Raw genomic sequence first — 24,689 nt, 5'->3', positions numbered from 1 at the left:
AAGAAATGCCATTTTACTCCTTTATTTTATTTGCGTACATGATAAGCACAGTTGGAGGACAGGAAAGGAATGTCAGAACTAGTTCTTCAGCAAGCTAATAAATAAAGTCCGGCTTGTAAATTAAATAGTCAAGTCCAGTCATGCATTCAACTCTCACTTATGGCTTAATAATACTCTCCTTCTTTTAAGTAAACTTGTATAATATGAATGAACATCTGACTGCCTTTCTATTGCAGAATACAGGTTGCCACATACCCTCCAACATTTCTCCAATGAAAATAGGGGCACCCCACCCCAGAATGATAATTTTACTATTTATACCGCTTGCAACATATATAAAAGCATAATAAAACATTAAACATTTTTTAAAAAACTTCCTTATGCAGGATTGCCTTTAGATGGCTCAGGGATTGGATAACTCCATACCCTCCAACATTTTTCCAATGGAAGTAGGGCTATCATAAGGAAAAGTGGGACATTCCAGGATTAAATCAGAAACCAGGACGGCTTCTCTAAATCAGGGATGTCCCTAGAAAATAGGGACACTTGGGGGGTCTGTTAGCACATTGAGATCTCAAAAGTTATAATTTAGAATTAGCTTTTAATGAATTGACTAATGTTTGTAGTAGCTGAGAGAAATGTTCAAAAGCTTGAAGGAAATTTTCTAGGTAAAAGAAATAAATGCACGTAGTAGGCTCTGAGTTTGTAAGCAAGGACACACATAAGCTGAAAACCTGTTTTTGTAAGCATCTCACTATCCACAGAAGCACAGATAAATGCAGGTGAACTGGGTGTTCAAAGAAAAACAACCTGGATCTTCAAATCCAATATTAATTGCATGAAAATGGTTAAAAGACTGAATGAAGACAGTTATAATTCACTCAAATACAGGTTGTAAACAAAAACCAAACCGGTGAATGTTTATGAATAATTCATTATGTTTTATTCAGTGGTCTATTCATTTGGAGCATATAATGCATTTCTAGAAAATGCTTTGCATGCTTAAACCTCTAGTTTCAAACCACAGCATCTCCAGTAAAGGATTTCATTAAATCCTAACATTTACTGTTAAATGTGGTGAACCATCATGTGCTACCAAAACAAGTCTTTAGACACAATAATTTCTGGTGAATTTCATGGCCATTTCCTTCATTTAATTTGAGGATAAATAAACAAGGTTTGTCTTTCTTACTTCAGGACTTGTACATAGTAGGGAGTCATTCAACCAAACATACAGAGGAAAACTCACTCAGAACTGTAGAGCCAATCAGGACACATGCTACATCAGCAGAGATTATGTCCCCATGCCGGGTTGCTAAGCAACACCTCCACCCATCTCCTTCTTGGCTAGTTGACTTTAATACAAACAAAATTAACCCTTAACTTACAAACTGAATGATCCCTGGTGTTGCACTTCCAGCAAGTGCCGCTTGTAAATTTTCCATGACCATCTGTCAGTGAGGCAAACAGGATGCTGGCCTAAATAGGCCTTTGGTCTGACCCAGAAAGGCATTCTTTATGCTATGTTCTTAAGGCAGGTCCCTACTCTAAAGTGCTTGGAATCTATAGACTGTACTGAATGTCAAGAATAAGAAAAGAGGTGTACGAAGAAACAAGTGGTGAATGCTAGTAAATTCAAATCTACATACTTCCTTTCAGTTGGAAGAAGGACTGCAAAAGATCAGTCTGTTACTTTTATGACTCTGTTTTAAAGACTTGCATGCTTGCAGCAATAGACAGTGTTCCAATTAAAGCTGTCAATCTCCCCTCTTGCTTTCGATATCTTAAGGGACTGACCTGGCAGCTACACTCAGGAAATTTATTTATTGACACCAGGGAGAAATGGTATTTCCTCCTTTCATGAAGTGGCTATTGTTGTTTCCACTCCCCGCTTGTTTTTGTTAGTGGTTTTTTTATGGGACAGGAGGGAGAGTGGTAATAAGTAATGTGAAGACTGTGGAATGACAAATAATTTGAAGACTGTGCCCATACACTCGGGTTTTCGCTGCAAAATTATCCTCCTCCCATCCCCTTGTGCAAATGCTTCCTCGCCTTTTCTCCGACACAGGTTTTGCTATGCAATCTCTGGCTCTCAGCGTGCATCGTGTAATGTTGAAATAGCCACCTGCTGGTAGATCAATGATATGAAACATTCTGCCCTAGAACAAGAGGAGCTGGACATTAAATAAAAATATTTGCAAAGCTCACGCAGGGAAGGAGAGAAATCAGGTCGGCGCTTCTTAGCTTCTGTTGAGTTTTTAAATGGTCGCATGAAAAGCTCAGGAATACTATTGATGAGCTGAGAAGAAAGGAAGAGGCCTTACTGGACTCATCAGAGGCTAATCTAACCCAGCTTCTTTCTTCCCACCTCAGTCAGCCAGCTCTTATGGGAAGACCAGCAGCAGCTAGGTGTGAAGCTATCCTGCTCCGATTAAATGGCATTCAATGGCATACTGCTCCTGAAATGGATATTCCTTTTAGCTAACAGGGGGAATAACCACTGATCAACAGGGCTGGTGGACCAGAAGGCAGGGAGACACCAATGGTAGGTGGAGCCAGAGTCAATGTGATGCAGAGGCAACCAATTCCAGTTTTGTCCCCAATTCCATATTTTTAAATATATTTTGTGTTACCTAATGACAATCAATTTCATTGGATAGCCAGGTGGTCTAGGATTGCTGGTGGGGGTGCTCTGGCCATTCTTTTAAACTATGCAGGGGTCCCAATTTGAATAAAATATAGTGGTACCTCGGGTTACATACACTTCAGGTTACAGACTCCACTAACCCAGAAATATTACCTCGGGTTAAGAACTTTGCTTCAGGATGAGAACAGAATTGTGCTCTGGCGGCACGGCAGCAGCAGAAAGCCCCATTAGCTAAAGTGGTGCTTCAGGTTAAGAACAGTTTCAGGTTAAGAACCGACCTCCAGAACGAATTAAGTACTTAACCCGAGGTACCACTGTATTGGGAAGGGGCTGGTGAGCCCTGTCCTGAATAATTGATCATAACATGCGGCACATGCACTTGCAATACCCATCAACTTTTGGGGGGCAGCTCCCTCAAATATTTTATTGGGGGGCGGGGCTGAAAGGACCTCAGCCCCTAAAATTGGCTCCTATGAAACCATGCATACGTTTTGTAAACTTCTATCATGTATCCTGCCTGATAGTGCAATCCTATGCATGTCTTCTCAGAACTAAGTGCCGCTGGACAGAACAGGTGTAGCTGAAAACTTTGCCCCACCCCATACTAAAAAGGGGGAAGCTCACAGGTGAGACCCAATTTGTGTGGGATAAGGGTTAAGATACAAACTTGACAGAGGGCTTGGTTTTTGTTTTTCTTTTTCTTTCTACCTTCCCTTTCTGTTTTATTTTTATCTAGTTTAGTTTGGCTTTTATTGTATTCTATGTTGAAAACTTTACAAAAAAAATTGATTATATAAAAAGAACCTCAAAATGCTTTAATAAAGACCCATTCACTTATCTAGTAGCTGCTAAGTTTTTCTGCAGTCTTTGGTGAGAGACAGATAAAGGTTTTTGGTTTCACGGGGAAGTAATGATGGAAATTCTCAAGGCTTGCAATGGCAAGATGTCTTAAGTCAGGAAAAGATAGCTTGACATCCATCAAATCTTAAAAGCTGATGATGTTTATTCATTGTTACTAATATTTTCCCCAGTCTGGACATAGTCTCTGAAGGCAGATCAGAAAGCTATATGAAAAGCTGAAGAGGGTGATGAATCTTTGCCATTTTCAATTAAAATGAAATCTGAGTTGAGTATGCACAGGCAAAGCATTCAGATGGGAAAGAAGAGTTTTGGCAGGCCCGGATGCTCCCTAACACTAGCCTTCCCCCCAACCCAGTGCCCTCCAGCTTTATTGAACTATAGGCTACAGTTCCCATTAGCCCCAGCCAGGATAGACGCATGATGCTGGGGCTGATGAGAGTCCGGTTTTGCTGGCTGGGGCTGGCAGGAAATGTCATCCAAAACAGCTGGGGGATACCAGATTGAGGATGTCTATCTAATACAAATATCCTTTCACACCTGTTCAAATGCAGGTTTATTCACCCTCTTCCACTGCTATTTTGGCGCTAGTTTTTCTTTCTAATAAGTTCTTGATTTCAGGTCTTGTAGCCAATCAGACTTCACTATGTAATAATAGCACTGAAAGTGAGTAGAACTAATTCAGAGTATGGCACACTGTCACTTAAGTCAAGTGAAATAAACGCTGAATTAGTTTTATTAGCTCTCATTAATGTCACCAACTCTGATAGGCTACATGACAATTGTGTCACTTGTTCCTAGGAAAAAGAAGGCCTTGCTGGAAAGGAAAATCCCCACTGCTGTCTACCTAAAGTACTAGTAAAGGGGAGTATGCATTGAACACTTTTACTCCCTTGAGCCTCCCTGAAAATAGAGACCTATTTCTCCTTGGGAAGATTACAGAGATGTTAAGGCCCTGCCCAGCACTTTTTTGAGCCATGTTTTTTGATGATTTTATATCTACAGTCACCCACTCATAAAACACAACAGGCATACATCAATTAATACATTCAAACCTAATATTTGCAAAGTAGATTTATTATGGTAGTAGACAAAAATAAATAAGAAAGCACTACATGCTCTGCATGCTACAATTCAGCACACATCCTTGTACTCATCCTCGCACCTTGCTGTTATGCATCACTTGGTATGAAAGCGCACGTTCTGCTCAAAAGCACCCAGGAAAAGGAAGGTGGCATATGTGTTATTTGACACAAAAACAACAATAGAATGGGCCAGGAGTTCAAGGACAGAGCCTGCAATTCGGCGCATTTCATGGTTTTGCCCAGTTTAATACATATGCTGCCCAGTTGTTATTCACATCATACTTAAACCCACTGAAGCAATAAAGGAGCTTTAAGAACAGTGCCTCTGCTTAGGAAACAGTCATACATTTCCCCCCCACTTCCCAGTAAATGTTACTTTATGGAATCTACCTACATTTTCAGTTCAGCATCAACATATCTGTTCAGTCTGATGTGGTGCTGGGCACACCTAAAATCACTAAAATGAATATGGTAAGGCTTGGCTGTCTACATAGGACTGGTGGTTAGGTTAAAATATTTCTACATTATCTGCAGTGCACATGCAAATTATAAAAGCCTCCCATTAGCCACTGGAGGATGTTTGCATACATTATTTAATGGTTTCAATATTTTGAAAGACCCAGACAACCAGCAGCCACCTGTGTGCCCCTGAATCATAAACCACAGCAGAAGACTTGATGCGTTTCTCTGGGGCTGGGGGAAAAACACAATAGAATTCCTGATCACAATAGAATTCCAGATCACAGAAAAGTGAACAAGCTGGAGTCCATGCTGTGAAAAAGTCCTTGTTTTAGATGACATACACGCAAAAAGATGAACATGAGTAGACTATAAATTACAATATGCACCTGTCATTGTCAACCATTTTGAATACCATTTTGCACTCGAAAATTGGAGATTGGAGGCATTGAGAAAAGGCCATTATTATGGTCAGAACACCACCTGGTCAAGGCACATGAGCTCATAATCAAGGGGATCAAGAAAATCTCCCCACATCACTCCTGCCATCTTTAGTTTTGGTCTCATGGGTCTCTACCAGTAGAAGAAGATGACTTTTGCAAATGGGACAGAGCATGCATCTTCCATGGTGTTGGTGGCAGCATGTTGTTGTTGTTCACTTCGAGTCACCTTGTTCCAGGCTCTTCTGAACAGTTTGTGTTTATTAGGCCATGAAGATGCACCCTCAGCTCCTTATTATAGCTTTGCATGATTCTTTGCTGATAAATTTGCTCAGTTGTACTCAGACATGAGTATATCTGGATCACTTTCATTCCATCTCTCTCAATGATACTGACAAACAGAAGAGTAGCGATGTCAGGGGTGTATCTTACTGCATTTATTATCTAGGCTCTGCTTCGTGTTCAAAAGAATTGCCCTCGTCACATTGACTCATTCTTTTGTAACCCCTAGGATCTATTACAGTGATGGGTTTTGTGTAGGGTGGCCATATGCCCTACTTTACAGTGGGCAGTCCTCTGTTTGCTAGTTCTGTGTTTGAAAGATTCCTCTATTTGGTTTTTTAAAATATATATATATATATTTATTAACAGTTTAGAGACTACAAAAGAAAGAAAAAGAATTAAACAAAACTACAATACAATACAAAAACAAAGACACTAACACTACATAACACTAACACTAAAACATTGAATTAACAAAACAAAACAAAAACAATTTAAAACACATCCAATAATTTCAATATCTTATCTTTCATTCACTTGTTTCAACGACCTCCTCACACCTCCCTTTTTGTATTCCACTTCAATTAACTGTTTCTGCAATTCCTTTCCATCTTCCTCTGTTTTCTGTCCTGTAATTTATCTTAACATGTTCTAACCTTATTTTTTCCCTTCAATACATTAATAATCTATTTGTACTTAATTCCTTATAACATTTCTGCTAAAGCCATATAACTTCATTCCAACATTTTTCTAACATTCATTAATTTTACAGTATTTCTGTAAATAGTCTTTAAATTTTTTCCAGTCTTCTTCCACCGATTCTTCTCCCTGGTCTCGGATTCTGCCAGTCATTTCCGCCAGTTCCATATAGTCCATCAACTTCATCTGCCATTTTTCCTGGGTGGGTAAATCTTGTGTCTTCCAATACTTCGCGATGAGTATTCTTGCTGCTGTAGTTGCGTACATAAAAAAAGTTCTGTCCTTCTTTGGCACCAATTGGCCAACCATACCCAGGAGAAATAAAGATTCCTCTATTTGAATGGCTATCCTGCCCAATTCCAGTTCAACAATAAAGAGAGGGAGAGGAGGGAAGTTGCCCATCAACAAGTAGCAGATCAATAGAAGACCAAGCAGGCATGCAGGTCACCTAGCTGCAGTCTTCCCCACTATGATATATGTTGTATTGTTTTGCTCACTCTCTCTCTTCTTTATGGCCTTCCTATGAACTCTACTTTGTGTCCTAGGCATGACCCTGGAGTCAGACTTCAGTTCTTCAGGGGCCGATGCTGCGGATTCAGAGTGGGAAAAGAAATTGTCCTCAGAGCAAATCCCAGAAGCACTCAGCCTACCAGAAACACATCCACAGGAAGAGCCTAAGGTGCCAGTGCTCCTCTGGTTTGGGGATATTGTGTTGCTCTCCTCTAAACTACACTTGAGAATCTCCAGTGGAACCACAGTCTGACCCACTCTGTTGGAGTAAGCGTTTCCTTGAGAAGACTGGGCCCCTTTATATGAAGAAGCAACTCTCAGCGCTCATCCACTTTACCTTTTGTCTCACTTTTTCCAGGCAACGGTTCATGTCCGAGCGCGTTGTCTTGTTTTGTTTTCTTTGCCCCAAACTTCCCTAACAGAAATGCACTCTTTGAAGCTGAACTGGAGCAAACATCTATTCGGGTTTTCTGTGCATTGACATTTGCTCTGATTGAACTTTAGAGAGCGGGTTTTCACAGGAAAATCTCTGGAGCAAAAGAAAATGAAATTTGGATATGAGCTTTCAGACCCTCCGTGTCCCTATTTTCCAGGGACAGTCCTGGATTTACAGAAGCCATCCTGGTTTCTGATTTAATCCCAGAATGTCCCGCTTTTCCTTAGGACATCCCTATTTCCATCAGAAAAATGTTGGCGAGTATGAGCTTTAAATCACAGACTGTGCCTGGAAAGGGCAGAGGGAAGGAAGCGTGGATAAGCCCTAAGCAGGGCTAGGTACAGCTCATAAACAAGGCTCAGTTTGAGAGTAACTCCTGCTGAAGCAAAACCTGAGGTTTATTCTCATGCACTATCCAAGACAGAGTCCTGCATGAAGCTGTCTCCCCTCTGCAGTGTGTCTGCAATGCCAGCTAGCTGAAAACAAATGTAAAAGTTTAATTACATTTATTTCCCATGTTCCTTTTTTTGTTTTGTTTTTCTCATTTGTTTTCAGTGTAAAACAAATGAAAACCAATATGCATATGAATGCACACTCTTCAATTCCATCCTGATACTTCTTTCTCGGGCCAACATGAGCATGCAGGGCAGGCACCAGTCTCTTGATTCCTCCATGACATTTGCTGCTGCCACTGCCATCTGCTCCATAGTGTTGAGACTGATTGTTCTCTCTCTCTGAGGAAGTGCTCCTTTCTTCCAGCATTTCCCCAGTACGCCCTCATTTTTTCACACCAGTTGGTTCCCATTTAACAGCTTCCTGTGGGAGCATGTTCACTGGCACCAGGAGCACATGACCCCAGATACCCAGCAGCCATTCTCTGCAAAGTGGTAACTTTCTGGAACTTTTCCTGAAGTCCCTTTTAACTCAGCATGTTGGTTCTAACTTCCTCACTTAACTACCTTGCTTTCCACAGAGCATTTTGCCAGATATCAGCTCTCACTTGAGTGGGAATTTATGTTAAAATCATACCTAGTAATATATGTATGTATGTTTAAAAGGTTGCATGAGCTTTTGCTTGCTGTTCGCTACAGCTAAATTTGATCAGCTATGTAATGGCAACTGTATTACTAGGAAACCCAATTTTTATTGTTGCTAAAGTAGTATACAGGCATGAAAGAAGCAAACTGGGTTGCAAAACACCTTGGAGACCTCTAAAACACTTTTTTGGAACCAAAAAAAAGTTTGTCCCAAACTTGTGGTTCAGCCTGGCAATATACTGCCATACTAAATGAATTCCAGCATAAATTTCTTTGTGTGTATTCTGGCTCCCCCCTCCCCGGCATTTAATAAACTTGACAGTGGACATGCAATGAGAAATGGCCCACATGTAAGGTGAGCAGCCTTTGTGAACTCATCTGACAACAATCACAGGAGGAAACTGAAGTGTGAGCCAGTCTCTATAATGGATATAACCAGCAGCCATTTCTGTGGTCATTTTTCTCTAGCATTCATAGTCAAATATCTCCCTAGTGCATAGTAACATTTACCTATGCATGATGTATTTCAAAAATGTACCAGGCCTACTCACATGAATGGGGCAGAGGCTATGTGAACCATTCATATATATACAATTTTTCAGGAACACAAAACGGCACAGATGTCAAATTAAAAATAAAAAAGTGTCTGAGGTATGCACAATAATTCTTCCCTGTTTTCCCCTATTGGAATGCCTTGTATTGCATCCTTTGCAGAGGTGCATCCTTTTTAACATGGCAGAATAGCCTAGTTATTCTTGCCTCTAAATGTTTTGCCCTCTTATTTTCCCAGTGAGTCCACTATCACAGAGGAAACAGGGTGAGACAAATGCTTCTGTCATAATATACCAAACAGTGGTAATACAGGCTGCATCCAGGAACCCTGAAGCATCCTTACTCCTTCCTTTGGGATGATGTCACCACCCATAGATTGACAGAGGCTGATGGGATCGATCTCCTGTAAGGACGTAGATATCAAATTACGTGGCATGTGATTACGTGGCATGTGCAGGTCTCTAGGCACCCAATTCATTCCTGCCTACTCCTCTTCACATCCATTTCCTCTACGCTACCACATCGCTGAAGATATGCATTCTATGTCTCTTCCTCCAACTATCTCCTAATCTTAACCAAACACCACTGGGAGTTTTGTTGAAATGATGTTTGTGAATACATTTAGAAGGTTCAGTTTGTAATGCAAGACTATCTCACTGCTTCAGTGTTTTCTCCAGCTCCAGAATCTGCTTGCAGTCTGCATATCTGACACTTGTTTATGCCAAGAGGTACTCAGACACAAGTTTATTGAACTTGCAGCACTGCTAGTCAGGAAAATCATAGGATGAAATTAAGGTGATATCCCAGCATACAGTTGTTTCTGGAGTTTTCCTGGGTGAATCATAGGAGAAGAGAAGTGCATATGTGCAGAAATGATGGTAGTTTTGAGGACATGACCAGTGACGTGTGCTGTTGTGTCAAACCCATCCACAGATGTGAATGAAATTTAGTGTGACATGATGCTATATTGATCAAAAAGCTGCATTTCCATTGCGCAAGTGGTAATGCAGTGTACGAGGAATGTTAGAAACTGTGGTAGAAGCCCTTGCATTATAAGCAGGAAAACTAATGCAATAATTTCCACATCTGAAAGCGCCCTGAATTAAGACATAAATGAAATAATGAAGAGATGAGTAGAAATGCCACTAAGGAGAAACTAAGCTGGAAAAATAGGATTCAAAGTTTTTGCTGCAGCCAAGGCCACTGAGCTTCCCAGATACATGGACCTTACATGAAGAGAGTCCTCTTCTAGTGATTGCTTTGAAAGCAGCATAGTGTCATTTAGTCTCATTGGCCTTTAGGAATCCTAGATAAGGCTAGAATTCTCCACTTTCTGCTGCTTTTGGGTGGCAAAAATTTCTGCCAAGGTTTCTTAAAGAGTTGCAGCTTCCTCTGCTGGGTTTCACCAGGATGTGTGGCCAGGGACAGGGGTGGGGGGAAGCCTCACATTGTTTCCCAACAGCCACACTTCCCAGAATGCCTCAGAAGCCATGTGGTGCAATGTGGAGTTGCTCCCAAGTCATTCCAGGCAGTGCAGATGGCACAAAACGGGAGAGAGAGAGAGAGAGAGAGAGAGAGAGAGAGAGAGAGCCTTCTACTGCAGTGAGTGGCATTAGTAAGGTAGAAAAGCTGGAGAAAATGGAAACGGCTTAGCCATTTTGTAAAGTTAAGCAAGGTAAACAGCAATCTCTTCCAAACATTTCAGATAAATTTCTCCCATCCCCTATGATTTTTCAGGAGAGATTTGTTCTGCACCTGCCCACTCATTGAATGGCCAAAAAGGAATTTTTCAGACATTCTGGCACAGCTGTAAGCCTAACTGGGAGTGACTGCCCCATATATCAATGCTGCAGGTTGTTCAGTTGCCTGAGCGACAGGAATTATTCCCCCCGTCTCTTATTCCTGAAGTCCTTATATTTCACTCATCTCTGCTATTATTTCATGTTCCTGGCTGTGGCTAGTCTCTTCATGTGCCCTGTGCCTCTTGCATTCCTGCACCTTCATGAGTTCCTGACCCTGGTGTACTGTCTGTGTGCATTCCCGCTTCTGATGTTCCTTTTTTCCTCTGGGTACCATATCTCTTGTATGCTACTAGCCATGATGGCTATGCTCTGCCTCCACAGTAATGCTTCTAGATACCAGTTGCTGGAAACCACAAGAGGGGAGAGTGCTGCTTGTGGGTTTCCTTTTTTTTTTTTAATAATAATTTTTATTAAGGTTTTCCAAATTAGAACAAATCAAAACAAATTAAATCCAATCTATTGCCAATAACTAGGACTTCCCCTCCCTACCCCCTCTTGTGTTCCAAATCTTCCAAATAAGCAATTAAATTCAACAAATTCTTATCCCCAAATTACACTCTTCGTCAATAACCCAATTTATCCAAATTCTCGTCCCCTAAGATCGATCTATACCCTTCCACGGGTTTCCCCCTTTCGAACATAATACAGATGAAAATAAGATAAATGTAAATAATAATTTTACAGCCTTTGGATTCCAATTTTCCCTCCCCTCTTTCCCCTTTGCGTTTCACCTATCCCTCCACTTCTAATATCTTCCTGGAGTTCCCACATTACACTATATCCCTCCGGTTCTTTGCCAGTCTTTAATTACGGATGTCCAATCGTAGAAGGAGTCTATCAAATAAGGGCCCATTTCTTCTATCCAGGTTTTTATATCCAGGAGTAAAAACTCCAATTTTGTATCCATAAGCTTGTCAAACCTGAATATCCCAAATGTTCCCCCAGTTCTGTCCAGTTCTTGTTGTTTCCCATAGGTATCTGGTTGGCCACTGTGAGAAAAGTATGCTGGACTAGATGAGCCATTGGCTTGGTCCAGCAGGTGATTCTCATGTTCTTATGCCAAGTCTCTTGCAAGTTCCAGGCTACATAGTATTTTTAGCCTTACCTTCTCTTCTCGTTCCTGACCTTATATTTCCTCATGATTTGAGAAGGGCTGGACTCTCCCCGAATGGACAGGTCCATACTCTGGGATTACTCCTGGGTTCCAGATTGTTGCTGAGGCTTCTGTGGATAGGAGTGCTTCGATCCAATTTAGGCTGGTTCACCAGCCATCCCTAGACCAAGATAATGTGGCCTCAGTTGTCCATGACCTCCAACCTGGACTACTGTAATGCACTCTATGTGGGGTTGCCCTTGAAGATGGTACAGATGCTGCAGCTTGTGCAGAATGAAGCTGTCAGGTTGGTAAGTGGGACAACCCAATGGGACCATGTATTATCTATCGGCCATGAAAGGGTTGTACCGGCTGCCTGCCAGTGAGCTACCAGGCCCAATACCCACTGTGTGTAGTGCTGTGCAAAGCCCTAAATGACTTGGGTTGCGACCCAAGTACCTGAAAGAGCACTCTTTTCAGTAGCAACCATCTTGAGCCCTACAATTTGTTGGGAAATCCCTGATGGTGTTGCTGCGCAGTTGTGTCTTCTCAGTCCCTCACATTCACCTAGGTATTTATGGCTGAAAGATACAGTTCCTGGAAACCTTGACATGATTAGCTAGCAGAGTACATATCCTATATGCTTCTGAATGTTTTATTTTATTTTTAATTCAAAGTTTTGCCACCTTTGTGTCTGCTACCATGAACATGATATAAATTTAATAAATAAAATTTTAAAAGGAATAAACCCAGTCAACAGGGAACCAGAATATGAACTCTGGCTCAGGAAGATGAGATGGAGGGAGAGAAAAGATCCAGGTGCTGCTTGGATTTCTTCAGCAATTTTTGAACATTCTGCACACATCTGTTCTGCTTTCACGTTGAGCACCTTTTTGATTTTTCGGCATCGTATCTTGTAATCAATCACCTGGCAGTTAACAAAACCACCCTGTCTCTTTCTGTCTTTGCAGCAGCTTCTACTTAATCTGCTAAGTTTGCAACATTATGCCATTTAAGTTACTGTTCGGTTTTTCCACTGCTGGTTCCCTCCCCACTCCTTCACATATATATTAACCAATTTTACATTTCCACTCCACCAAATAAGCTGTTTCACACAAGTGAGCCATATCCATATTTACCTCACGTTTCTGTACCCAGGACAGAAGGCATAAAGAAAAGAAAATGGCCAACTTTCTTGTAGTTATCATCCTTCGGGCCTCCATGGCATGGAAACCAGTAAAGTACAGTTCCTCCACACATCAACAGAATCACATTATGGGCTTCAGGCCATGTGGGTAGAGCCACACACTACCTTCACCAGCACTGCTCCAGTTTCAGGAAACATGACTCCTCATTTATCCCAGCAGCATGGGAAGGAGTAATGCTGCAGTAGCTTCTGTGATGTCTTCCAGATACAGGACTCCCATTATCCCTGGCCATTGGCTATGTTGTCCAGGGCTGCTGGGAATTGAAGTCCAACAACTTCTGGAAGACTACAGCCTCTTTGTCCCTCTCCTGGTCTAACTCTTCACTCCTTCAAAGCCCACAATGAAAGGAGGAAATCCAAACCTGGGACAGGTTCGGCATTGCCTCCTTTGTAAAACCATCCCTGCTAGTTCGAATTATAATATCTCACAGAAATCTATACCATGCTGAAATCATGCCAGAAATTTAATAAGGAAATGGTTTTTTAAGCAATAAAGCTATAATTTGAAGGGGGAAAAGAGAGAAAGAAAGACAGGAGACAGATTAGCAAAAATTAGCAGATGGAAGGATAGGAGAGAAAGCCAAGTTAAATCTCATTTTTAGTCTCACAGAAATGGGAAATATAATATGCACAGTACATGAACTATGGAACTCAGGACTTCTGTTCTTCCTTTTCCTGCTCTCCCCTTAGTTTTTCAAGCCCAACAATACCTAAGGAGTTACACCCACCTCTCTGTCTCAAGGCACCATCCAAGATCAAATGGAACATTTTCATACATGGCGCTCAGAAGCAGTTGAGCTTCTGTCTTGCTATTTACATTAAAGTGCCAGGGAAAGAGAAAGGGCAAAGTGATTTATAAGGAAAATGAGCATTTTGGCCAATGCAGGGTTTACATAGGCATGACAAATTGATCGCCGTTCTTGCTTCAGAGCAGAACTACGTGTTATAAGAAGCATGAGTTTGCTGCCAAAAAAGAGCAGTCCCCTCCCTTGCGGAGTTCTCTTCCTTGATAACATGCTGAAGAAAATTGCCCCACAGCCTGGTGTTTTCATATGACCGTTCACCAACCCAGTGATCTCCAGTTATTTATGAGCACAACTCACACCAACCCCAGCCAGCACAAAAACATCTGGAGGGCATCAGGTTGGCTGGGATTTGAAGCCATGGGTTGCACCCACTGCAAGTTCTACTCAAGGTAGACCCACTGAAATGAATGGACCTAAGTTACTTGTGTCCATTAATTTCAATGAGTTTACTCTGAGTAAGATCAGCATTGGCTGCAACCCCATATCAATACCAGGCACTATGTTTTTCTTTCTCTTTAAAAAAAATATACCAGGTACATTTTCAAACACTCTCTTCTAAGTGAACAGCATGGTAGCATTTTTGCATAATTCTGCAGAGCTACAGAGAGTAGAAGCAAAGCTCTAAAGCACCTTTCATGGTTGCCTTTATATGAAAAGAACACAAGCAAAAGAACAGGGAAACCAGAACCAATGGCTTCACTTTGGTTTTGATGTGCATAACCCTGGCAATTTGAGAGTCAGAACACACACCTGCAGAGATCTCTTATGCAGAGAATAATGCCTGCACAGTGACATTGTGAGGCCCATGAAATCAGAGAAGGGCTACAGATGAAGCTGAAATCCTAGAATTGCGGCAACACCTTTGAGTCAATAAAGAACATGACTGCGAAGGTGGGTTTTTTTAATTATTATTTAAACAAAATCATTTTCTCCTCTCATCAGAGTAATAATCCTGACTTTGATCTCCCATAATTAGCTAAAGGCATTCATTTACTTTACATTTCAAGGTCCTGCTCTCACAGCAAAATAATTGTTGTAACAGTGACATTTGAAATGGAATGGAAACCCCATGCATGCAGATTAAGTGTTTGGGATTCTCTGGCTGTCTGGTTGTCTAAGGGTGTGGATAATACCTTTTGCAGTATCTCAAAAGTGTAATGAAATATTTTGCCAAATGGTAAGATGTTGAACTATGTGTGGCCCATTAAAATAATACAACCATCAAGGATGTCAGGATTGGTAGTCCATAATATCGGGAAGGCACCATGTTGGGTACCACTGTAGAAGGTGTTTGTATATATGCTTCTTGCATATGAATGTCTCGATAAACTTTTTATTGCCTCTATAAACTATATTCTTGTTGCAGGCATTCCGCACACATGCTTCAGTATAGACCAAGAAAAAATGCCAAGGAATTAACAGGACAATCTTATCCAATTCAGAAGTCACACTGAGCTCATTGGGACATACTCCCAAATAAGTGAGTTTAAGATTTCAGCCTAAGTGCCATAGGAAGAATTCAACAACATGCTAAGGTTATTGTTCCATCAGGACAAGCGTTTTGGCTTGCCAGGTGGAACAATCCCCACCCTTCTCCACCCTGCTGCATGCTATTCCAGGGGTCCTTCCAACCCCAACCCCAAGCCAAATGTCAGGGGACGTAGTGGTCATGGGGGGAAGCTACATTGTGCAAGTGGAAGTCCTTGCTCAGAGCTTGCACTGACAGGACTCATTAGTTGAATCCCACTCCATAAATCAATAGGAGGGTTCCCCCCCTCCCCCGGAAATTATTTTCTGTACAGGAAAAAAAGAAATGGAAGTACACAAAACAGTGAAAGAGAACAAACAACCAAAAGAAATTATTTTAGTTTGATTTGTAGACATCCTGTTCATGACAGAGTTTTCACAAGTTATTTCAAACCACAATCAGCTGAATTAATTCATAAAGAAGATATTATTACAGAACCACTTACACTTTTACTCCTGACGTATAAAGTATTTGAGTTCTTGCTCATGTTGCTGCACTTGCTGATCCTGAATGGGCTTTATCTGCAGATGTTCCGTCTCCTGCCCATTCAAAGTCCTGCGGACGGAAGAGAAATATTCTGTTGTTATTTCACACAACCCAAAATTATGCTGTGCTCTCTTAGAACACAAAAGCAATGGTGGAGCAACAATCCATAGGTCCTTCGGAATGCAAGGATCTCCACACACAGACAACAGACACATGGCAAATAAACGTCATTGGTGCTTTCAACATTGATAAGTGTGGATACATCACTAAAAAATCTAGACAGTATTCTTTACCCTAGATTTGTTTGGACAATTTCACATTTCCCTCTCTCTTCAGAACTTCACTCCCAACTACAGTTGTGGGCTTATTTTTTATCTAATGCAGTATGTGAAAAGACTTCACAATATTCCATAATTTTGTAGATAACCAATTGTCTCATAGATACATAGAGCTACCATATCCTGCTCTCTTATATCACATTACTTTATATGCTTGTGGCATATTATTGCACTCTATTGTATATTTTGTATTTATATGCCGTTCACCACTTGGTGGGTGGGAAATTTGGATTGAACAGTGGTACAGAAATGAAGAAATTGTCATCAGTGGCTGATGCCCATTAGAACAGGTGGGGCAGTGACAGGAGCAAGCCAGCACTAAATCACACAAGCAAACTGGAGTTGACTGTTAATAAAACAGGATCTGCACAGGAGTTTCAGGCCTAATGAACACAACAACTCAGGTCTTGCCCCCAAGAAGCAGTTGCCAAGAATAAAAGTCCCCGTCTCCCCACAGCCAGCTAAGTCTCCTCCCTTGCAGATTCCTCACCCCCAAGCAATTGGAGACTGTGCCTGCATTTCTATCTTTGTTCCTCCCACTTCATGCCTCTTCTGGTTCTGGGAGATGAGGGGGAAAGGAGTTTGTTGCAGCAGGGGGGATAGTCAACCCTGCCTCTTCACAAGCCTGATTCATCTGTGTCTCTTGGCCTCTCTCCTGTCCTGCTTAAGCTTCTCCCTCTGATTCTGGACTTCTCTCTGGCACAGACTCTCCCAGCTCACTAAGCCCTGTTACCCCTTCAGCTTCTGACACCTCCTCTTCCCAGTCTTCTGCCTCTGACCACTCATCATTGTCCCACCACCAATCCCTGGGCTCTGAGCCTTCTTCCCTTGATAATTCCTCAGCTGGTTCCTCCCACCATTCCTCTGCATCCAACCAGTCCATGACAGGCAAAAGACAGGGATCCCAACAGCTGTTGGAGCCAGAGCTAATGGCAGGCAGAGCCAACTAATTGTAGTTTTGTCCCCATCCTCCTTCTTACTGAGTTTTACAAGGGCAACACTGAGACTAAGGAGAATGAAGCTGACAGGCAGGGCATCACCTGGACTGGATTCAAGTAAGAAGGCAGGCAGGTGGGGGTCTGGCTGAGGACAGATTGAGTTTGGTGGGGCACTGTCCTAATGAACCAGCCTTCAATAGAAATTATACATCCTGCATTTCTTTAAATATACACTGTGGGAGAGGGGAACAACCGGCTCCTCTACCATGCAGATGGGGTCAATATTCGGTAAATGCATGTCCCAGCATGTTCACACAAAACCTGATGCACTGTGGAATTGCCAGGATTACCTGGACATGTTCACAGGTATGTGAATATGATGCATCCTTCTTTAAAAAAATAAAAAACCTGGGATGAATTCATAGATATCTGTAGACCATGAAAGCTGCACAAAAACCAGATAGCCAACTATCCCCCCTTCAAAAGCAAAGTGAATGCATTCTGGTTGGCTCAGTTTAGCCTATGAGCAGTCCAGTGAGTCTGGGCCAAAGGCACACTGAAGACCAACATCTCAATTATTTTAAAAGGTACACAGCAATCAAGAATGGCAGATTATTTGTGCATTGCTGAATAATTCACCCACATCTTATGCCTGCCATTTAAGGTTAGATGCTGGATGTCGTTTCACATTGTTAATCTTAAAGCACAGCTCTTCTGCAGCAACTGGCATGGAGAGAACCACTTGCTCCAAATTGCTCGACATGCGTTGCCTGAGTCATCCATTGACTAGTGTTGGGTTTGGCAGGATCTGATATATGCTTTCTTTAAATCTCAGCTGGAAATGCCATTTACAGGCATCTGATTTCTCTAGCACATCAGGAACAAGCTGCAAGGGGTGGAGAGGATCATAGCGTTCTACACACCAATAAAAATTACAAGTGAAAAAGTCTTGGTCATACGCAACATACAGTTAGCAAGTTATTAAAGGAAGAAATGGATCTGCCTCACGCGAACGCCATTGCAGATTCTAGCAATGATGAGGGCTCACTCATATTGTTATTACAGCCCATTAATAGCCGGCAGCAGGAACTAACATCCAAATCCAGCTCTGAATTATGTTAAGTAAAAAGTGAGCAGGGCTACAAGCAAACTGCTTAGTCAATAAAACCAGATTTATTTGTTGTAAACAGAAGAAAAAGTCTGAAAGGTGCTCCAATTCCACATGTCACATTCGAGTACACTTTTGTCGTCTCAAATCTAAAAGCAAAAGCAGGAGGAAAGAAAACATCCTGGCCTTGTTTGCCAGGATATATTTCCTACCCCCATCCCCCTAATGAAGTGCATCACTAGAAAATATGCTATTCTAGGCAGGTTCTTCAAAGTGTTTGCTCCAGAGATATCTCCTGCTTTATATTCTTGTCACAGTCCGATGATAGTCAAGGTCAAACTGCTAATCCAAGCTGAGGGACTATAAAGGCAACACCATTTCTATGCCAAAGTTGTCGTATAGTTTATATTATTGAAAATAAACGGCAAGCATTATGCATTTAAATTATGCCTCTCTCCATAGGGAAAGGGAGTTCATGATCTTTAAAAAACACACACAGTGTCGCAACAATTGAAAACGGTCATGACGGAAACCAGCTGTTTGCATGCTTCAGAAACTAAGCATGAAATTGGTTGCTCATTATAGAAAGGGAGACCAGACTGAAGACAGATTAAGCGAGGTGGGGGTGCTTTTATCATCTTCCTTTAGGGTAAAGTTTGTTTGACAACTGAATGGCACACACACACAAAATAATGGGTCTTCATTCTTTGTACAAATGTTACTGATGGCTTCTGGGGGAGGGGGCCAAAAGGCCACATGTTAGCACGGCAGTGCATATTGATTGCACAGGAGATATAATTCAGTTTCAACATGTGTTTTACAATCTCCGAGTTGCGTGGCTAATCTTCTTATTTTATTACAGCTAAAATAAAACAGATTGTAACTTAGAAAATACACATTATTACAACTGAATGGCAGTAATACATAGTTTGAAACAGAGGGGGTGTGGAACGTGCTACAATTTTTGCAGACTGGTTTTGTGTTGTGCTGACTGAAAATCTCTCTAGGCTCTTTTGGATACTTGGATATTTGAATAAGCTCATTTAATGACCAGTAGTAGGTTGTTGTTGTTTTTTTTACAAAAATGTTGCTGTCTAGAAATAGAAATGCAGGTCACACCTACATGGCCAGCTGTACAAAACATGAATCTAGCTAACAAAGGAGAGTCAGGCTAAATCAAAGATTTGCCAACACTCTGGGACCTCAGGTGCAAAAACATATTGAGCAGCCCTTGACTGAAGCTACCCTGTACATCTGTGCTTTGGGTCCAGTGAGCTCCCTAGCTGTCAGCTTCAAATGTGCCTCCCCATTTGCCAAGGCTCTCTTATATTTCATTATTCAGAAGTCAGCTGTAAATAGGATTGCAACAAGGTTTATAGGCGTTTCAGCAAAACCCTAAGGTTAATGAGTGCCACTTGTTTACTTGAACAGTTTCCCACATTTTGACTCAGCTTGCAACATCCACATAAATACAAGTTTCATTAAAAACCACACAGCATTCCTGCTTGCTTTTAGCATTAACTGATAAAATGCTTATCTGCCAATTCCTTATCGGCTGCTATCTTCAAGATCCGTCATTAGAAAAACAAACCTCATTCTTGGTTTTATGGTTTAATGCTAATCCCCTTTTGTGTTCAGAGGCCTGGGACTCTTTAGGAATGAGAACTTGGAGCTCATAAGATGCTTCTTAGGTAGCAGCTCCTTCCTTGCTTACAGCGATATGCAGGCAGGTTTTTTTCCTGCCAGAATTCCCTTTCACCCATCTGCCTAGTTGTAAGTCCTGGGAGGAGTAGTCTATGCTTAGCACAGAATGTTCTGGAATCCTGGTCTGGATCAAGGAATGGAACTGCCCTAAATATTACATTCTGCCCAAGTGCCTTAACATCATGAGAGACGTCCACTGTACAAATTGCAAAAACTAAGCACACAACACACTGGAAGCCAGTTTCGCGTTACTTTATTGACGCTGCCTTGCTGGCATACAAAGTGTTTAGTCACAAGAGAGAAAAAGCTGAAATTTTAGGCAAATAATAATGTATATAATTCAAAGATAATTAAATATATAAGGAGCTGGTGTAACATAGCTGCTAAGACTCTGAGCGATGAATCAGCAAGTCTCTGCTTCAAATTTCACCACTGTGATTGACTCATTTAGCAGCCTTAAGCAAACACCTCTCTCTTTTAGCCTTAGTAATATGAGAGTAATAATATTGACTTAACTTTGTAAGATATTATTATTATTATTATTATTATTATTATTATTATATACATTGAATACATTGAATTTGGCATAGCTCACTCTCGCCATCTGGTGTCACATTTGCATATTGCACTTTGTTGTTGTTGTTGTTTAGTCATCATGTCTGACTCTTCATGACCCCATGGAGTACACCAGGCACTCCTGTCTTCCACTGCCTCCAGCAGTTTGGTCAAACTCATGCTGGTAGCTTCGAGAACACTGTCCAACCATCTCGTCCTCTGTTGTCCCCTTCTCCTTGTACCCTCCATCTTTCTCAACATCAGGGTCTTTTCCAGGGAGTCTTCTCTTCTCATGAGGTGACCAAAGTATTGGAGCCTCAGCTTCAGGATCTGTCCTTCCAGTGAACACTCAGGGCTGATTTCCTTCAGAATGGATAGGTTTGATCTTCCAGCAGTCCATGGGACTCTCAAGACTCTCTGCCCTTCATGGATCACTGCCTTGCCATGGCGAAGGGGCTTGAATAACTCAGAGAAGCTATGAGCTATGCCGTGCATGGCCACCCAAGATGGACAGGTCATAGTGCAGAGTTTTGACCAAAAGTGATCCACGTGGAGCAGGAACCGGCAAGCCATTCCAGTATCCCTGCCAAGAAAACTCTATGGCCAAAGACAACAGGCATATTGCACTTTACAACACATTTAAAACATTTTATTTACAGCTGTATAGCTGGGTCCATAATAATCCAAGATCTCCTCAGTATATATGCTACTGCAACCTCTACACCACACTGGGTCACATTTTAGTGGCAATCCTACATGTTGTAGAAGACATGTTGTAGAATCCAAGACATAAAACAAAACAGGAACAGAAAATGACCCCTTAAGCAAGCATCATCAAAGCTAAAAACCACAACAAAACACACCTCTTTGTAGTTTTCTTGTTCAGAATGACCCCGTGTGTGCTTAATCAATGTGTTAAAAAGTGAAGATGCTGCTGTCTAGTCTGATTGTTCAGCATCAGTGTCTGTCTTGATTTCTTTAATTATACATTGAAAAGTTTCAGATGCAGTGACCATTGGGAAAGTGACTGGGGCGCCTGCTTTTCTGTCCTTGTTTTGATGACATCATTAGGTTAGTCTGATAAACTTCTTAAACACTGCTTTCAAAAAACGAACAGAAAAGAACAAAGACTCATGTGTCGTACAGCAGATTAAAATATACAAAAAATTAAAAGATAATAACCTAAAACAATATTAAACATATAATAACTACACCACCTTCACAGACAAAACATTGGGGATAATCAACTAAAAAAATACATAAAAACACCGTCCTATTCCATCTATGTCACGGACAATTTTGTGTCTTTGTGTCAGTACCGCGAACAAGACAGCTTGCTTTGTATTCAATTAGATTTTCTTTTCCAACTTATCCAGTTAGAAAAATTGTATGAGAGAGTGAAAGAGAGAGAAAGAGCACAAATACTTTTTATTTTGCATCCCTCTGTACAGTTTGACCATGGACTAATGTGATCCACATAAATCAGTTTTGGCTTGTTTTGATAAAGCATATGGCAAATTGACATGAAAGCACCACTTGATATATGATAGGCTTCCGTGAAACTTGGAAAGCCCTGGATTAGAATGCGATCTTTTATAAAAAGTGTCATTTCTCACCTGTTACTGGGAATAGAAACCCACTGTGGGCTGGTCCATTTGGAAGAATGGACCACTGCCCCACCAACTCATTCTGCCCTCGCCTGGCTGCCTCCTTCCTTACAACCATTCCCAGGGCTATCAGCTTGCTCCATCAGCTCAACGCTGCCCTTGCAAAGCTCAGCACCGAGGAGGTTGAGGACAAATCCAGAATTAGTTGGCTCTGCCTATCATTGGCTCTGACTCCGCCTGTGGTTTTCCTCCCTGCCTTTTCCCCTACCACCAATCTCACTGGGGACCAGCCTCTACAGTAGTTGTCACTAACCTCATAAAGGACCCATAAACCCAACCAACATAGGGCTTGTGGCACATCACAGGATTGGACTGTAGATATCCCTGCATAGATATCTATCTGAAGAAGTGTGCATGCACACAAAAGCTTATACCAAGAACAAACTTGTTGTTGCTGTTGTTGTTGTTGTTTAGTCATTTAGTCGTGTCCGATTCTTCATGACCCCATGGACCAGAGCATGCCAGGCACTGCTGTCTTACACTGCTTCCTGCAGTTTGGTCAAACTCATGCTGGTAGCTTCAAGAACCATCTGTCCGCTGTTGTTTCCTTCTCCTTGTGCCCTCAGTCTTTCCCAACATCAGGGTCTTTTCCAGGGAGTCTTTTCTTCTCGTGAGATAGCCAAAGTATTGGAGCCTCAGCTTCAAGATATGTTCTTCCAATGAGCTCTCAGGGCTGATTTCCTTAAGAATGTATAGGTTTGATCATCTTGCAGTCCATGGGACTCTCAAGAGTCTCCTCCAGCACAACAACCTTAGTTGGTCTCTAAGGTGCTACTGGATATATATCAACTACGTCAGACCAACACGGCTACCTACCTGAATCTAGAACCTGCATAGATGTGTTTGCCAGCATTTGAATATGTTACCAGTGTCTGGCAGTTCATCTCAGGGTTAGCAGATTGCATTACTAACAAGGAAAACAACCCACCTAAATGAAATGGGAGGCAGAGAGCAAAACAGACAGGAAGCCCAAGCGTGCTGCTTGTGTTGAAGACCAATACCGCATTTACATATTTTTATTACAGATTACCCCTATTCTGCAGTAGCAGTTTGGCAAAATTAGCAAGAAATTTAATTTCATGCTGTTTTACTGCACATATTATTGGAATCTAGAGAGCTGGTAATGAGAAGCATCTTCTCGCTGGGGCTGCTAGTATGAGCATTGAGGTAATGATGTTTTTAAAGGATGGAGAGAAAAGACTTTAAAAAATATTATCCTGAAAGGCATTTATGGTTTCTTTCTCTCTGATTTTTTAAAACTCTTAGAGGAGAAGGAAGGAAGGAAGGAAGGAAGGAAGGAAGGAAGGAAGGAAGGAAGGAAGACTTATTTTGGTCCCAACATTGAACACACTTTAATAAGTCAGATAGACAAGTAGAGAGATTGTTGCATTTTCACTGAAAGTAGGGTGTAGGGCAAAGGGCAATAACAAGAAAAGAGAATGTTCATACATGGACCTTTAGGGCTGTTGCAGTGAAAGATGAACAGCTCTATGCCTCGATAGTTTTAATGGAAGAGAATTAAATATATGATTACTTAAAAAAACCAAAAACCCTGAAATGACTAGACATGGTGGGGTAGCCGTCCTGTTAAGCACCAAAGGTCTCACACCAGGGGATCTGGTAGATACCTTGCATGTCCTACTCTCTATGCCACCAGAACAGCTCTAAAAGGATGTATATTTAATTTGCTTGTTTTTATTTGTGTTTCATTTATTTATTTGGAGGTATATGGTAGATATGCCTCCAAATGGACAAGATGGTTGGACAGTGTTCTCGAAGCTACCAGCATGAGTTTGACCAAATTGTGGGAGGCAGTGGAAGACAGGAGTGCCTGGCGTGCTCTGGTCCATGGGGTCACGAAGAGTCAGACACAACTAAACGACTAAACAACAACAACAAAAATATGGTAGATCCATAGATCCACCTTTTCCCCGAGGTGTTCCAAGCTGACCCTCTAAGAAACCAGGTCTTTGCTGCTCTACAGCATCACCCACATTATGGTCAGAGAGGGCCAGCAGCTGAGCCAGACAATATGAACTGGAGGACAATATATTATATTATGCCACTGTTGCTTCAGAGTGAGTTCTTCCACCTGAGCATCCTGCTAGATGCAGTAGCTGCCCAAGAGATTCCTGTGTCTTCCTTTCCTCTGGAAAGCTGCCTTTTGGAACTATCCATCTCGCCTGAACTATGCACCAGCTTTTGGCCTTCCTTTGCTGCTCTGCATTCTGGCAGCTGCTTCATGCCTTCCCCTTCAATGCACCCAGTTGATAACTTGCACATGCCAGACTGTGCAGAGGGTATCCTGACACAATCACTTGTGCGGCCCATTCAAATATAAAGTGGGTCTGTTCTTTTACATGAAAATGAACATTATATGGACAGGGGAGCAAACAGCCTTCTTTAAGCCATCTTCTTTCAACATGGCTCTAATACCAGAAGTGAGCCAGGT

General features: G+C 41.6%; 1 protein-coding gene across 3 annotated transcripts in view; it reads right to left on the bottom strand.

Annotated features, from left to right (window-relative positions):
* The window catches only part of PDE4D (phosphodiesterase 4D), a 611,966-nt gene that overhangs the window by 510,671 nt on the left and 76,606 nt on the right, over window positions 1-24,689 (bottom strand). For all 3 annotated transcript variants that reach the window (XM_083703504.1, XM_083703503.1, XM_083703505.1), the window contains exon 2: window positions 15,887-15,996. In XM_083703504.1, the coding sequence (XP_083559630.1) occupies window positions 15,887-15,928 (42 nt within the window). In that variant the 5' untranslated portion in view covers window positions 15,929-15,996. The remainder of the gene's footprint in view (window positions 1-15,886; window positions 15,997-24,689) is intronic.

The sequence above is a fragment of the Podarcis gaigeae genome, assembly GCF_964106915.1.
Source record: "Podarcis gaigeae genome assembly, chromosome: 11".
NCBI lineage: Eukaryota > Metazoa > Chordata > Lepidosauria > Squamata > Lacertidae > Podarcis > Podarcis gaigeae.
This window is presented reverse-complemented; position numbering and strand designations above follow the sequence as displayed.